We start from the raw sequence: 17,091 nt of genomic DNA, 5'->3' as shown, positions 1-17,091 counted from the left end.
TACCAGGTGTTTTATTATCTAGGGCAAGATCCAAACCCAGGAGCGCAGCCCGAGGAGGGGTTAGGGTGCCTGAGAGGGGCCGGTTACCTCCAGTGCTGCAGAAGGCTTCTTTTTGAGTTCTTCACATTTTCGGAATTTGCAAATCTGGTGGCCAGTTTTGCGATTCCTACAACTGCTGCACTGCTCGCAGTTTATCCGTCTTCGGCAGGGCGGGCACATGCCGCATCTTTTCCGTTTCTTTTTCCCCGAATTGATGGCAGATGCCAACTCATTCTGCATGGGATACTCTGCCAAGCCAGCCATATGGAGCGCGCTCTCTGCCAGAAACACGCCGGCAGGGGTCATAATGAAAAGGCCTGGGTTGATGGGAAAAGCCCCCAGGTAAGGAAAATCAGAGGGGCCGTTCATTGTCTCTGCAGCTGAGACTGCCTCCATGTCAGAGATACCAGTCCCGTGCTCGCTTGTTAGAGGAAGATGCTCCTGTACCACTCTTTTGAGCATTTCTGTCGACTGAGCAAACTGTTGGAGGGCGGTCTGTCCTTCTGAGGAGAGCTCCGACATCCGGTCTAATTTGCTCAGCATACTAGAGATGTTTTTGTGCTTTGAGGTAGAATGACTTTTATCCACAGTCGCATCGCTGCCATTAGCTAAGGGGTTGCCTTTCTCTGAATGTTCGCTTACCGAGCTGCTGCTACCAAAGGTGGAATAGTGGGAGAGTGGACGGGACTTCTTAAGACTTTTGTTCAAAGGTTCACTTATTATTCCACTTTTGTTCCTCCTCTCGGAGTTGACAGGGGGTTGAGAGTCATCTTGGTTATTTTTTTCCGTCTCTGGCTTGTTCCCAGTGTCTTGATGGGAGCCCGAATTTGACATGGTGCCCGGAGCACAACAACAAAACCAACCCCAAAATTAAAAAAAAAAAAAAAAAAAAGCCGAAAAACCAAAAAAAAAAACCCAACAAAAAAAAAACCAAAAACCCACCCTAATACCAAAGTGAAAGACCCCCAAAGCCCTTCTGGTAGCACTGGCCCGCCAGCCACCGGGGACGCTCAGATGGGGCCACGCATCAACAGGGCGTCTCCTCCCGCGCTGGCAACGGAGGACTCAGGGTGCTCTCAGTGCACAGACATACTCTGCGGCTCTGGGACACACCACGCGGCTCTGGAAGGAGAAAAGAAAAGAGAGTTAGCGCTGGCAAGAGCCAAGAGGCTTTTCAAAGCGGCTCTTCCTCCCCCTGCCATGAAAATCTCAGCGCCGCGAACAAAGGAACTCCAGGGAACGGACCTCGGTGGAGATCCGTTCCGCTGCTCTCTAAAAGGGTCGCCATCCAGACACAAGTGGGGGGTCACAGGGGAAGTCCTGGCCTGGTAGCAATGGCACTCTGATACTTAAAGGCTCTCTGTGCCCGGTTCTCCTCCCCCAGGGACAGCAGCCCCAGGGAAGTCACGGGGCTCATCTCCCGCTCCGCTCCAGCGGCGTGCAGCCCCACACCGGATGGGACCGCAGGCGCCAGTGCAATGCTCCCGGGCCAGGAGCTGGAGCTCATGCAAGGGGTGCCTGGTTCCCACCCTGCAGCCACCCTTGTCTCCCAGGCCAAGTGCCATGGAGGCAACAGCCCAGCTCCCACAGTCCCAGGGATGCTGCTCACACAGCTCAGGCTAGGCTGCACCCTTTTTCCTCCTCCTCCTCTTTCTCCTCCTGGACCATTGTCCCTGAGCCAGCACTGGGCAGGGGAAGGAAGCCACATGGAGAACGGCAATGTCCACCTTCAAGTGCCTCAGGGATCCACAGCATCCTCCTCCAAACCCCACCAACAGCTGCAGTGTTCACCCCAAATCCCATAGGGAGCTGCACCATCCAATTCTGAGTCACTTCGAGCATCCACTTCAAATCCCATGGCCATCCATGGTGTTCAACTCCAAATTCCTTCAAGAGCTGCAATGTCCACTTCCAAATCCTGTGGACAGCCATGATATCCACCTCCAAAACCCACCAAGGGCTGCAGTGTCCATCTCCAAACCAAACAGGGAGCTGCAGCATCCACTTCCAAGCCTCATCAGGAGTTGCAGTGCCCACTTTCAACCCCATAGGGAGCCACAGCATCCACCTCCAAACCCCAGTGCTGACTCCTGCCATGCCCCAGCATGCCCAGCACACATGCCCAGCTGCTCCAGCAGAGCCATGGGCTCAGCAGTGACAGCAAGAGCCTTCCTGGAGCGGATGCTATGCTGCTGTCCCTGGGGCGACTCCGGGGCAGCTGGGTCCAGTGTGGCTGCAAACACTTGTTGTTGTGAAATTCCTCCTCCTCCTCCCTCCCGAGCACGCACGCACACAGGCACCGCCAAGTAATCAGGCTTTAGAGGAGAAAAGCTGCAGGGCTTAATGGAGCAGGAACCCACGTCCCCACCCCGGCGGCAGTTGGGGGAGGGTGGCACTGGGAGGAGGCCCCTCGCCCACCCCACCCCTCCATCCTGGCTATCGCAGCACCTTCCTCTCCAGGGCCCAGACGGGGATGTGGCCACGTGTGGAGAGCTCTGCTGAGACCCTCACTCCTGTGTAAGGGTGATGCAGCAGAGCAAGGGGCATCCTGCACCCCCACACCCCGCTCCTGCACATCCATCACCCTTCGGATCCCCTTCTGGAGTGCAACCCCAGGAACCCCACAATAGCCCAGGAGGACCCTTTCCCACGGACAGAGCTCGGGCATCACCCTTAAAACGCTGATGGGGGCAAGGTCCTTGTGCCAACTACCGTGGTACCGGCTGCGGAAACAGCCCCGGTGTCTCTCTCCGGTGCCAGAGCCGGCTCGCCCACGGAGAAACCCCCCCGCCCTGGCGCTGAAAACCGCTTGCTTCAGCTGCTGCGGGATTTAAGATGCAGCGCGGATCGATGCAGGGCTTGGGCTCCAGCCGGGAGCTCGCCAGGCCACGTGGGGAGGGAGGGCTGCGGCGGCAGGACGGCCTGCCCTTCCCCAGCATCCCGCTCCGCGCCAGGCGGGGGGATGCTGGGCAGCCGTGAGGTGGGGGGCACCCCAAAGGGATGACGGGGTGCTGGGAAGATGGGCGCGCTGCTGCCATGCAGCTGAACCACCCGTCCCCTCTGCCAGGGAGGTGGGGGACCTGTCCCTGGAGACCTTGGGACGGGTCACACCTTAGTGCCGACAGCAACGGGCGCTGGGGCCGGAGCGGGGAGCGAGGCAGGAAAAGCACCGGACGGGAGGATGTGAGATAAAGCGCCCGGTGGTGTTATCTCACGCCTGCCCGCGGCCGCCTTTCCTGCGGCCCTGCGCCTCTTCCGCCCGCCCTGCGCCGTGCAGGGAGCCAAGCGCCCGGACAGACCGGCCCGGCATTGCCACCCTGCCGGCTCGCCCTGGGGCATTGGAACCACCGTGCCGCGAGGCTGCCAGAGAGCTACGGGCGGTTCCTCAGCCTCGACTGCTGGAGATGCTCCGGCAAAGGGCTGGGTCCTGCCCGCATGGGTCTCCCCACGGCTCCACAGCAAGCCCCCGGTGCCAGAGTGCAGAGGACACCTGCTGAAGCCACGGCATGGTGACCATTTCCACCAGTTCCCATCTTCTTCTGCAGCTAGACACACCGTCCAGCCTCCTTGGCAGGTCCCACCATGCCACACGGATCGGGTACCAGCAGCTCTGAGCCCCCGCTGGCCAACCCCTCCCACCGGGGGCGATGGCTACACAGCCTGGCACAGCCCCCGGGCACCCGCGGCTGCGGGACAGGGCCACCCCCGCCCACCCGGTGCGGCTCCCTGCACCCACGGAGACACCGGGCACGGCGCCGTGGCCGCACTCAGCCCCAGCGGTGCAAGGCAGTGCCCGCTGTTGGCACGGGGTGCGGCGCCGAGCCGTGCCGAGCCGTGCCAGCGGCGCCACCGCACAATCCCGCCATTGTCCCGGCCGCCGCTTTGCCTCCGCCAGCTCCCACCATCTGCAACCACCCGGCGCTGCCCTCCAGCCCCCGGGGCCACTGCGCCAGCAGGCGCCGGACACCGCGGCCGTGCCAGCTGGGACGGGTCTGTCCCCACGCTGTCCTCGCCAGGCACCCCACACCGGGGTGCTGGGGGGGACATGGCTAGCTCACATAAAAGGCGGGATCCCCCTCCCTGACACCGCGGGACCACCCAGCACAGCAGATATCGCTGCTCCTCGCCAGCCGCTGCCCGGCCCCGGAGTTAATTGCAGCGGGGGGAGGAATTAATGATCTTAATCCCTTCTTTATGATTGACCCGAGTAAAGACGGTGAGGACTCCACCGTCCCGTCCCGTTTCTGCCCCTTTTCCGGCCCCCATCCCTTGGGGAAGGCGCCGGGCAGCGTCATCTGGGTCCCTGTCAGAAGGTGCTTAGTCCCGGCCGCGGCATTAAGGGGCACGTGATGGGCTCCCTCGGCCGGGTCTTTGCACAGGGCAGCTTAACAGCCTGGAGGGATGCCAGGGTTCAAGGGGACACCACCAAGGTCGGGAGGCCCCAACCCACCACCAGGACTTCCCAAGCTTTTGCAGGGCACTGTTCCTCCCCTGCAACCAACCCCCTGCCGCGTCCAGGGTCCAAAGGCCAGGGGGTCCCAGTGTGAGGGACGGCACGTGTGGAACATGTTGTCCTGAGAAGCTGTGGCTGCCCCATCCCTTGAAATGTTACAGGCCAGATTGGAGGGTTACCCAGTCAGTCCAGGGTTTGGAGTAACTTGGTCTGGTGGAACATGTCCCTGCCCACAGCAGGGGGTGGAATGAGATGATCTTTAAGGACACTTCAAACCCAAACCATCTTGAGATTCTATGATTTCCATGGGTCATCCCGAAGACCTGCCTCCCACCAGCCTAGAATGCCCAGATGGGGCAAGGCAGGGCTCTCCCATGACCCTGGTGGGGAAAAAATGAGATACTCCTCTACCCAGGTCTTCCCCCATTTTTCAGCCCCACACCACCCCTCACCTCCTTCACTCTGCCCCAGGGCTCCCTGCACCCCAGCACACAGGGGACTGCTCTGCAATAGTCCTGACAATGCCAAAATAAATAAAGGTTGCAAAAGGATCATCTCTGGTGGTCCGGAAAAACCCCTGCCAGCCAGGGAGACCGGCTGAGAGTCCCCCCAGTCAGAGGGGAGCAGGAGAGGAGCTTCGCTTTTCCTAAAAAATGACAAGCTGCAAATTCCAGCTGGCTCCCCTGTGTTTTCACTGCATGGCTGGAAAGCCATCGGCTCCCGCCGACCTAAAAAGTCTCGTCTTCAAGAAAGAACTTCTGCTTTCCTTTAATTTTAAATAAATCACCCTCCTCCCAGAAAAGCCGCCGGTTGGTCAGCCGTGCACAGACACGGCGTAAAGGGAGAAGAAAGCAGCAAAGCTGGAGCCGAGCTGCTCCCGGGCTCCGGAAACAAAAGGAGAAAATCAAAATTCGCCTTTTTTCTAATCCCTGGGCGCTGGGTGGGCACTGGGGGCGGTGGCTTTGTCCGCCCGCAGCAGACGGAGGACGAGGACGGAAGGGACCCCGGCGTCTTTTCAGCCTGGAGAAAGGCTGCAATTGTCCCCTCTGCCGCGTTTTTGTCCCCACTTCCTCCCCCTCACCGCGTGGCCACCCGCCCGGCATGGCCCCCAACTCCTCCCCACCACCATCACCCCCTGCTGATGGATGGACAGACAGACAGATGGACAGACTCAGCCATGCCATGGACTGACCAAAGTAAGGTATCCACCACCAGCGTGTGCCCCTCTTGATGGCATCCCAGGAAAGATGTCGGTCAAGGGAGGCTGCAACCGGAGGCACCTTCCCCTCGCAGCTCCAGAGAGGAGCTGGAGGTGGTCCCTGTGCCCCTCAGCTGCCCTGGCCAGCAGTGGACAGGACCTTGAGATGGCCAGGAGCATGGCACCATAGGTGGTGGAAGCGATGCACAGGGAGACAAGACATCCTGGAGGCATCCTGGTGTCTAAAACACATCCTGGGATGAGACACCTAGTGGGTAGAACAGCACCACGGCCCTGTGGCACTGCCACAAGCCAGAAGGTCCAGCAGCAACCCAGGTCAAAGGCTCAGGAGAACAAGCCCCACCAGAACAAGGTTCACAGCAGCTCTGACCCCAGCACCACACCAGCTGATTCAGCAATCAGGTGCCCATTTCTGCAGCACAGTCAAACCTGCTGTTCCCTCCACCAGGTGACACAGGTCAGCTGAAACAGGCAGAGATGTCTTATCACAGCCTCACCAGCCAGATGTCCAGCAGCAGGGGAACCAAGAGAGAATTCAATCCATGATCTCCCAAGGCTGATTACCCCTACAGGACACCCATCCATGGTGCCTGATAACCAGGAGCCTGAGGCAAAGACAAGCCTGTTATTTGCAAGCCATCATCTCTGTCAACCCAACAGCCCCCAAGCTCTGCTCTCTGCATTCATCCTCCCAAAAACTGGTCCATCCAGAAGATCCACTCCTGGACTTACCATGGAAGTTACCATCACCCACCACCTTTTCTCCAGACATCAAGAGAGGACACCCAGGCCTGGGGGAGGTTTGGGCAGTGCTGTGAATGCTCAGGCTCACCCTGGGTGGGTTAAAGAGCCAGAGATATGACAGGTCAAGGTATGACAGATTGCCAGATGGGCAACTCACACGGACATAGCTCATCTCTTGTGCTCCAGAACATCCTTCGAAGGGCCAGTCGTGGCAGCCACTCTTCTTGTCTCTGCTGCCGAGGTGGCACTGAGGGATGTTAAGAAGCCAACTCCTGAATTAAAAAAGCTATGGAAGATTAAATCCAGCATCTGGAGTTTGCCGTGGAAGCAGATGGCAAATCATCATGGTGCAGAGTGGCTTTCACCCGTCTCCTTCTCGCAGGCAGCCACTCAGCCCCGGTGATGTGACCCAAGAGCAACTCTGGACATATACACAGGGTGGGCCAGAATGTATCCTGCCAGACACATCCTCAGGGACAGCAGGGTGAGGCCATGCCACATCCTGCTGAGCAGGCAGGAGGTGATGCCACCTCCCCAGGTGGGCTTCCTCCACCAGGGATCCGGCAAGGGCGTATTTTTTCCCCACTGTGCTGGGTTTTTCCATGTAGCCCCATGGCTGCTGCAGGATCCCAGTCTGCTGCCACAGCCACACCCAGATGCCTGATTCACCCCAGAACCTATCCCCAATGTGCCCTGGACTGCCAAGGAGCTTATCATCATGGAGAGGACAAGGAAGTGCCCAGGGACACCACTACCTCCGTGCACATCCTTGAACCTCACCCCGTGACCCTGGCACAGCTGGAGTCACCACTGCAGGGACCGGCCTGCTCCCGGGGCTGCCCCAGCTGGGAAATGTGGCTGTGTCCTGCCTCTGCGGGGTGGTGGTTACGGATTAAGGAGTCTTAAATGTCAGACGACCAGGCGCTCCCTAGAAATCCACTTATCTCCGCTGCCACTCGGAGCGGCCAGAGCCGGGCGGTTATGGAGATAACGCGATTTGAAGCGTCCACCCGAGCATTGCAGGGCTGCGGGTGCCCTGCGGACAACGCCAGGCACCTCCTCCCCTCCTCCACTCGCCCAGCTGCTGCCCAGAGAGCCGGGTGATGGCCACGCTGCTCAGCCTGGGGGCTGCACCCACCTGCGTGGTCCCCCCCTCCCCAGTTCCGGGAGATGAGGGAGGCTTGGCAGCCTCGGTGCTCATCCATCCCACCCTGTGCCAAAGCTGCACCAATTCGCTGCCCAAATCCTAAAACGACTGTAACTAAAACCTACCAGATTGAGCCTGGGGAAGAGCCCCCCCGCCTCTCCCCCCTCTCCAAATGGGATTGAACAGATCTGCTCTCGCACGAGCCCAGCTCGCAGCCAAGCAGCATCTGACATTCACGCGCCGTGGCACGGCTCTGCCGCTCGCCCACTCCCCCCGGCTTGGCATCGCCCCGGAGATGCGCCAGCAATCCCAGCCCAGCAGAACACCCCCTGTCCTCTGCTAATCCCCTCCAGATCTTCCTGGAGGGACTCTTTGGCCCAACTAGTTCCCCATGTTCTGTCCACTGAGTGAGGTCCCCAAGGTGATTCAGGGCCAGGAGGTTCAGGCAGAATGACCCCAGGGCATGGGGGACAGGTGGGCAGGGGCAGGCACTGCCCAGTGGCAGATGCCAACAACAACGGGCATCCCAGCAGGACCCTCAAAGAGCTGGGGGGCTGAAGGTGGCTTTGCCCCAGGGAGACCCACACGTGCCTGCCTAGGCCAAGCTGAGATGTGTGAATCGCTCTGTTAACAGATGGGGCGATTACAGCGTCAATTACTTGGGGTCTGACCGACAACCAGGTCACAGAGAGACCCTTGGCACGGGCAGAGTGAAGGGAAGGTAATTAAAAACCAGGGGAGAAGTTGTAGGCATGGTCACATGGGAATACTGGATGGCAAAGAGCCCCAAAGCCAGCAGTGCCACCTTCAATGGTGTTCCAATAATGTTCTATATGTGCCACCTCCAATGGTGCCCAAATCTATTCATGCCACCTCCAAGTGTCACCCCAAATTTTGCCTAAATCTGTAAGTGCCACCACAAGTGCCACCTCCAGCAGCACCCAAATCCATCAGTGCCATCTTCAAGAATAGCTCCAGCCTGGAGAGGTACCCTTGTGCTCTCAGCTTTCTCAAAACCTCATCCCTCCACATCCCACCAGGTAACTCCATGTCAGCAGAGAGGCTGCTCCAGATCCCAGGAGAGCTGGCACTGGGATGGGCGGGTGCACCTGTGTCACTGTCACTACTGCCAGCTCAGTGCATTTGAGTTTGGCCATTAATGGGTGGTGGGAACCTTATGGTGCTCAGTGATGAGATCCCAAAAGCCCACCACCATCCCTGCTCCTGAGGGCAGCCGCTTTGGAAGAGGCACTTTTCCCAGCAGGAAGGCGACGGCCCCGTCGGACAGCGGGTCCGCAGACGGCAGCCATTGACAGATGTCTGAGAGGACGGCAATAATCCCGTCTTCCTCTGGGAGGATTCGGGTCGCCCTGGCCCTCACCGGGGGTTTATCCATTGTCTGGATCTGCCGGCGGTTGTTATTTTTGGTCAGCGCTGCGTTTTGCTTGGCCTCGCTGGCAGGAGGGAAATAGGAGGAAGAAGAGAAAGGGGAGGAAGGCTGCTTGGCCAGGGCTTGGCAGGGGGAAGACCAGCTCAGCTTTGGGAGGGGGCAGTGAGGCACCCCACAGCCCTCAGGGAGTCCGAGTCGATCTCTTCCCAGCCCCACAGCCTTGCTGAGCACAGCCAAAACTCACCACAGTGACAGGGCTGGCACCATCCCATCCCCAGTGCTGCCATGGGGAGTTGCTTCCAGTAAGCCCAGTGGGCCAGAGAGGCTGGAGAGGTTTTGGGATACAAGTTTTGGGAGGCAGGCAGCAGTCAGGGTTCTCTCTGTCACCAAAACAAGTGGAGGGGAGTTCTCTGAGGGATGAGCAAACCCTGCCCACAGATCCACATGAGTCTCAGGTCCATGCAGACAAGCCAAAAAAAGCTGGGTAGCTTCAGGAAGACAGATCCCCAGCCTGCCCTGACCCCCTGGGCTGTGAACTCCCATCCTTCATGCCTCACCCTCAGCACTGAAGCATCCCAACAACATCCCAGCCCTGCTGGCAGGTCCTGTCCCTGGTAGCTTGGAGCTTACCAACATTGCAGGGTGCAGCTCAGGCAGCCCCTGAGATCTGCACCTGGATCACTACAGAGGCACTAGTGAGACACTGGAACAGGTCACCCAGAGCAGCTGTGGCTGCCTCGTCCTGGAAATGTCCGAGGCCAGGCTGGATGGGGTTTGGAGAAACCCAGGATTGTGGAAGGTGTCCCTGCCCATGGCAGAGGTTTGGAATGAGATGAGCTTTAAGATCCCTTCCAACCTAAACCATTCCATGATTCTATGATTCTATCCTGCTGAGACAGGTACAAGGCGAGGCAGAGCTGGGGTAAGAGCATCCAAGAGGATGTTTCCAGGGAGAAGACATAGAAATGCCTCAAGACTTTGCTTCTCCCCATCTCCCCAGCAGCGATGCAGGAAGTATCCCCTCAAGGCAGGGCTTGCCATCCTTCTCCACGTCTTTCCACCACCTCCCAGCTTGCCTGCAGAGAAGGAAGACAGGATAAAGATGCCTCCCTGCTCCGTGGGATCTCGCTCCTACAAGAGATGGAAGGCATGAGCACAAAACTGCCTCTCCTGAGCTTTCCCCACGCTCAGCACCACTTGTCATTCAAGCAAACCCCATGGCCTTTAAGCTGCCAAGGTACCAGAGCTGCTCTGGAATCGGAGTTCGCTCGGCTCCTGCCCTGGAGCAAGGAATCTGAAACGCTGCCACTGGAAACGAAACAGAGCATCCGTCATTTTACTTGCCAGAAATATATCCAGCCCCCAAAAAAAGAAATACTGCCTGCAAAAGAGCCAGCAACAAAGCCCTCGATTCCACCGGTGAAGCAGAGCCCGGCGTCGGGCATTTCCATTGGAATTCTGATTCTCTTCCCAGTTCAAAATCACCCAAAATAAAACGAGCAGCAGGGCCAGGTTATGGCCAGAGGGGCCAGAAGAAGGGCGCCAGGTCATAATCAGAAGCTCTCACCTAGGATGCTACAAAGAAAATCCATGGGTTTGAAAGAAAAAGAAGCAGGTGGCAGAGGCAGGGCTGGAGGGAATGAAAGGTCCAGAGGAGCACAGCGAAGCCCAGACAGCCCCGCCACGGGGATGTCCAGGGGAACCCACCCTGCCCATGGCATCCTGCCTGCAATGCTCCCAGGCAGGCAGGTCAGCACCCCCAGCCATCCCCAGTGGCATCCCCAGGAAAAGCAGCAGCGCGTTCCCAGCCAGCCCAGCCCCCAGCCCAGGCACGCCAACCCAAATATCTGCGAGAGGCGCTCCCCTCCCTGGGAACGGCCACTCGCCGCAGAGTTCACATGCCCCAGCAATGCCTGATTAAACTCCCAAACTCCAAGGGAATACCCCTGAGGCTGTCTGAAGATAAGCTAGGAGCTAGGCTGCTCTCAGGAAACGCAGGAACTGGGAAAGAGCAATCCCTTTTTTTTTTCCTTTTAGATCCAGAACAACACAGAGCAAACCCTGTTGCTCTCTAGCTCAGCCACAAGCTGAGCTCGCTGCTGTGCACCCCGAGAGCTTCCTGCTCCCCGAGACATCGCAGGTGACTGACCCCTGCTGCAAGCCAGATCCTGCTGGAGGCACTGGGGGTAGAACCAGAGAGCCCAGGACAACTGCAGGCAGCACAGGCAAGCAGGCTGAGCAAGAGGACAGAGCTGGAGCCCTGGCAGAGGGCAGGGTGCTGCCCAGGACACTGGGTGCCAGAGGATGGGGACACTTGCTGCCAGAACCTCCAGGACTGAGATGCTTGGCAGGTGCTCCACCATTTTGGTTCACCCTAGGGAACACCTCAGGCACTGGTTTCTCTGGTCCTCAGGTCTCCTGCACCCCTCACTGTCTTTTTCCCTTCCTTGAGCTTTTCCATGTTGATGGTCATAGCACCAGACCCAGATCTCCCAGGCCATCTACACACTCAAGGGCAAGGGCAGTCAAGCAAACCATGTTAATGCAGCACCCAAACAAACGGGCAAATTGGAGCATCCTGGGAACAAGAGGAAGCTGGTGCTCCTCCCTTCTGCACCTGCTGGATCCCACAGAGCAATCAGCATCTCATCCTGCAGGAGAGCAGAGCCACAGGCAGGGATTGTACCATGTGCTGGGGACCAGGGAGTCCCAAGGGTGTCCTGGCTGATGATGGGGACACTGCAGCTCTGGCATCAGTGGTGACCAAGTGTCCTCAGACACAAGGTCTGCTTCAACCAGGACCATGGCTGGGAGACCTGCACCCAACACGCAGCGTGCTCTGAGATGAGCAAACACACCTGAGGCCAGAGGACACACATGGACTGACCCAAGCCAAGCTCTCCTTCAGAGATTCCTCTTGGATATCGTTCTTGGTTCTTAACCGAGAATCAGCCCAAATGAAAGGCATCTTCCTTCCCCTGCATGGCAATAGAGGACAGAGAAACAGCACTGCTGGGCAACCTGCTGGCAAGAGTTACTAGAAAAACTATTCCCAGAAAATTGCCAGGCCCACAACGGGGTGGCAGGGCAGGGAGATGTTGTACCAAGGCCCAGCTTCTGTATTTGATCAGACACCAGTGTGACTGGAGAAGACACTGGGACTGCTATGGGACAATCAGATTCTCCCTGGAGGTCCTGCACAGCCATGAGACCCCAGTGTGGCCTTTCCATGCATGAAGGGGGTGTGGAAGATTGATGGAGGGAGACTTTTCACCATGGCCTGTTGTAACAGAACCAGGCACGAGGGTTTTAAGTGACAGGGCAAGGTAAATAAGATATTAGGGGGAAATTCCCTGTGAAGGTGGCACAGTTTGTCCAGAGAAGCTGTGGCTGCCCCATCCCTGGAAGAGTCCAAGGCCAGCTTGGACAGGGCTTGGAGCAACCTGGGCTAGTGGAAGGTGTTCCTGCCCATAGTAGGGGATAGAATGAGACAGTCTTTTCTGACCCAAAGCATTTTCTGATTCTTTGGCAATTTTTAAAAAGCACAAGTGAGGTGGGAGAAGCTGTCAGGTTCTAAAGAACCAGCCCCAGGGGATTTGGAAAGCAGAGCCAGAGTCCTGGGAAGGAGGAAGGGTCACCACCACCATCACCAGCCACAGAATGAGTCAGGATGGGAGGACCCTCAGCTGAAAGGGCTGCAGGACTCACAGTAAGAAAGAGAGGGGTTTACTCTGAGATCTGGAGGAGAGCAGCCATGGAAAAACCCATCTACATGCTGTCACAACACCGAGGAAGATAGGGAAGGGCCACAAGACCAAGCCTGGGGAAGCTGAAGCATGAAGGAAACACTACTTGGTGGGAACTGGAAAGGGCTTATCACACTGGAGACGTGCTTTGAGGGGACTGACTGCAGGGTGTCAGCCTGTCTGGGCTCCTGCTCCTTCCTGGCCCCAACTCTGAGGGGCTGCACTAAAACTAGAGCTAGATGTCAATGCTTCTGCCTTCCCTCACTTCCCAGGTGGCAGGCTGGAATGACAAGGAGCAGGTTGGATGTAGTTGGTGGTCCAGCCCTTTTCCAGCAAGCCCAGGGTGGGTTCAGGACTCCCAGCCTGCTCCCAGGACCTGCCTGCTGGATTGGTGAGCCCCCTGCAAGAGAACCATCTTCCCTCACCAGGGAAGGGTTTGATCCCATCAGGGTTTTAATCTCTTCTGAAATCCAACACCCATATCCCCACCTCCTGATGGATCTTCCCACAGCACTGCCAAGGTCATGGCATCAGAGCTCCCAACCAAACGGGTTCCTACTGCCCACTCTCAGCTTCCAGGATGAACATCCTCCTCGACTTGCTGCTTCCCCAGCCTCCTCCATCCCATCCTCCTCTCTCTTCCCCATGCCAGAGGGTCCTGCACCTTGCCCTCAGCAGCATGATCCATGGGGGATGAGCCCAAGGAACACTGAGGGATGAGCAGGGGCTGTGGGATGAGCTGGGCAAGGGAGCACCCACAGAATCCATCCCCCAACAAGCTGGAGAACCAGCAGATATAGACTTGGTGGTGGTGGATTCAACAAAAAAAACCCTCATCCTTGTGTCTGGAATGAGCCACTGGAATTTTAGAGACTGTCCACAACATCTCCCTCAGTGTTCTGATGAAGCAGTTTTCATCCCACGAGCTCCACAAAGACCTGTCTGGGGGGAAAAAAGGAGTTTCCTACTATCATAGCTCCTGACACTTTTGACATAAGGCACATCTAGGTTAAGGCAGAAAAAATCCCAAGCAATTCCTGACCAGGTTCCCCTCCACCAGTGTGGCTTTCCCATCCCCATCCCAGATGGACCTGCCTGCCCTCCCTGTACTTTTCTCCTGCACACTGTGATGCTGAGCAACAGCACCCAGAGGGGGAACATCCTCCTCTGAGCATTTTTCAGACAAAAAAAATGTACTTTGCTACCCTGATGATGAATTTTAACAATGCAACAAAGCCAAATCCTGGTGCCAGGGCTGCAGCCCTCACTATCCCAGGGGGGAGCAGCCAGCACCCACGCTGGGATTCAGGTTGGGTCTCTCCAGAGGATGGCCATAGGCGTCCTTGTCCCCACAGCTGCACCCGCACTTCAGCTCAAGGGGTTTAAGCTGGAGCAGTGCAAGTCCCTGCTGCAGCCCCTGAGGTGTAAGGCTCCCTGAGCTCTTAATGGGCTTACAGAGCTCCTGGGACCAGAGCAGCTTCCCCAGCGCAGTGCCCAGGGGGACTCAGAGGCATCCCCAGCTGGCACCCTCGCCTGGCACCCCCGTGGTGCCAGGGGCCACCCGCCAGCCCCATCCCAGACGGCACCGAGCGCTCAGCCTGCTCTCTCCACATCCCAAATCCCACAGGCCTCCTCCTGCTCTCCTTAAGGATGTGTGTCCTCCCCAGCCCTACAGCAGACCCACTCCCCCCAGGCCATGCCACCAGCCTGGCACCCACACCTCCCTGCCTGCGCCTGCAACCTGTGCCCCACACTTGCACCCCACTCTGGTTCCTGCTCCAATCCTCACCCCATCGTGGCTGTGCACCCCCACACCTCACCCTACACCTGCACCCCACACCTCACCCCACATCATCACCCAGGGCCACACTGAGCAGCAAGACTGGGGGTGCCTGTCACTGGGGCAGGACCAGCTGCAGATCCCCCCCACTCTGGGGGGGTTCAGACCCCCTCAAATTCAGGCTGAGGGTGAGAGGAGCATGTGCTACATAGCCTGGTAGGGCTGGAGGGGCCAGCACATCATCCCACACCATCCCTGGGAAATCCTGTTTTTTCTAGGCTTGGATCAAGCACAGTGGACTGGGAACAACAGCCGGCCAGGAGCAGGGCCATCCAGGGAAAATCCTACTGGAAAGCAGTAAAACCCCATTCACTAAAACCCCATTCTCAACTAGCACAAGATTTAGGGAGGCAGCCCCTGGCTGGATGCACTCTGGTAGGGAAGGCTCTGCTCTCCTCTTCGTCCTGTTTTGGGGATTTGGACTTTGTGCATTTGGGTTTTTCCAGAGGGGAAGTATTTTTAAAAAAGCAAAAAACCACCCCAAAACCTAAGAACGTGACTGAGCTCCTGCGAATTCCCTATCAGCTGCCGTACACGCACATGGCACAGAAAAATCCTTAGCAAATTCCTGCTGAAAATAATAAAAAAACAGGAAAACCCACCAAAGGCTGAGCTTGCCGGACACAGCGCGCCAGGAGGGGCTGACAGAGCTGTTACGGTCTATTGGGCCAATAATCCACAAACTAAGACAGATTTATTGTACATGGCAGATCCTAACAGCTCCAAAGAAACCATCACTGTCTCCTGGCGCTTAAAATTCACTTTCTTGGGGGGGAAAAGAAAGGGCCAAAATATGGCTTTATGAGATAAGATGCGTGGTTGGACCATTCTGTGACAGGCAGAAGCCTGTGCAAACACATCCACAGCTCTTTTTTTTCCTTGGTATATAAATATATAAAATATCTCCTCTTCCAAGGCAAGCACGACTGCATTACCCGTCGGAGCGCTGTCCTTACCACCGGATTACCCGGCTTGGTTTCACCTCCCTTAGCAAGATGGATTTGCAGGGATGTTGTTTCCACCTCGATATTACTGATCAAAACCAGGGGGAGATAAAAAAATCAAGTTAATTAAAGATAAGATGAGCCCCTGCATCCATCTGGTTGGCTGGGATGAGTGAGTTTGGGTCCCCTGTTCTTGGAAGGTGTAAGGATCTGAGAAGGGAGATGCTGCAGAGGAGAGCAGGCTCTTCCCACTGGCGTGACAGTGATGGCAAGCCTGGGATGGGGGGATAGTTTGATGCTGATGATGATAATAAAAATAATAATATTAAAAAGGTCAGAGCTGGTGCTTTCCCTGTTTCTGGCAGAAAGGACCCCAGCCAGTGTGGAGCAGCAGGCCAAGAGCGGGATCAGCCCGATCCCATCGGTAATTGCGGCGTCTGTTCGGATCTCCGCGACGCTGAAATCACGCTGGGCCCGGCTCTGAGCTCCCGGCGGCTGATCATATCGGACGGGGATCAAAGAGGCTCAGCTTACGGCTTTAGCGCGGCTCGTCCCAGCCGGCGCTGCCGCCGAGGGGGGGCCAGGCTCCGCTGGGGCCGCGCACCCGGGATGCTCCTGGGAAGCTGGGAGGGTGCGTGGGTGGAGCGAGCATCCATCCCTCGGCGGGGCCATGCCCTGGGGGACGGCCAGCCCGTGTGACAGCCCCACCAACCCACGTGTGCACCCCAAAACCATCAGCATTATGGTGTGAGCGTGGGGAACTGGAGCAGGCAACCAGAAGAGAAGCTCTAGGAGGCTCGGAGCGATGCCCAGAGGCAGGAATGGGTACAGGGAGGAGGGTTTGCACGGATGCCACAGCTGCAGACCCCGGTTGCACCCCAAAACCATGCCAGGGGTGCGAGCAGTTGGATGCTGGGCCAGGCAAGGGCAGCAGCTCCCAGCAGCAGCCAGAGGCGCGGAGCGATGCCCGCGGGCAGGGACGGGGGCAGGGAGGGGCTCTGCAGGGATGCCCCGGCTCCAGCCCTCCGGCCGGCGGTGCAGCAGCGGGAAGGGATGTGCCGGGACTGGCCGGGTGGCTCCGGGGAGGGAGTCGAACGAGTAATTAGAGCAGGAGGCTGTGAGTCAGCAAACGATGCGTAACCTCGGCGAGGCTGACAATGAGGCAAAAGATGGCAGTTTCGACCGAGAGCGCCGGCTGAAAGGGCACATTTAGATATGCAAAAAGCAGCAACTCCTGACAATCTCAGGGCTGCGACCCGCTCGGCTCCGGAGCCGCCGTCTGCCGCCGAGCTCTCGACGCCTTCCTCCAAAATCATTGTGAATAGAGACACGGGTGGGCGCAAACCCAGCCCCACGGAGCGAGGTCGGGGGGTTCGCTCCCAAAAAAGCAGCAGCTAGGGAAAAACAGCCGGCAGCCTCTGCTCCGGCACCCCGTGCTGCCTGGAAAGTGGGATGTAACCAGCCTCGGCAGCTGACCTTGCTCCGGGTGCCCCGGGGAGAAGCAGCCGCGGCGCACTCCAGGACGGATATTAAGGTTTGGCTTGGAAGCAAACCCCAGCTCCAGCCACA

At 57.8% G+C, this 17,091-nt stretch overlaps 1 protein-coding gene across 2 annotated transcripts in view; it reads right to left on the bottom strand.

Moving 5' to 3' along the window:
* The window catches only part of CXXC5 (CXXC finger protein 5), a 36,023-nt gene that overhangs the window by 5,728 nt on the left and 13,204 nt on the right, over window positions 1-17,091 (bottom strand). For both annotated transcript variants that reach the window (XM_059860263.1, XM_059860264.1), the window contains exon 2: window positions 88-1,161. In XM_059860263.1, coding sequence (XP_059716246.1) covers window positions 88-873 — 786 coding nt within the window. In that variant the 5' untranslated portion in view covers window positions 874-1,161. The remainder of the gene's footprint in view (window positions 1-87; window positions 1,162-17,091) is intronic.

This window comes from Haemorhous mexicanus, chromosome 15 (genome assembly GCF_027477595.1).
Source record: "Haemorhous mexicanus isolate bHaeMex1 chromosome 15, bHaeMex1.pri, whole genome shotgun sequence".
Taxonomy (NCBI): domain Eukaryota; kingdom Metazoa; phylum Chordata; class Aves; order Passeriformes; family Fringillidae; genus Haemorhous; species Haemorhous mexicanus.
Note: the sequence above shows the minus strand (reverse complement) of the source record. Positions and strands in the feature narration are given on the sequence as shown.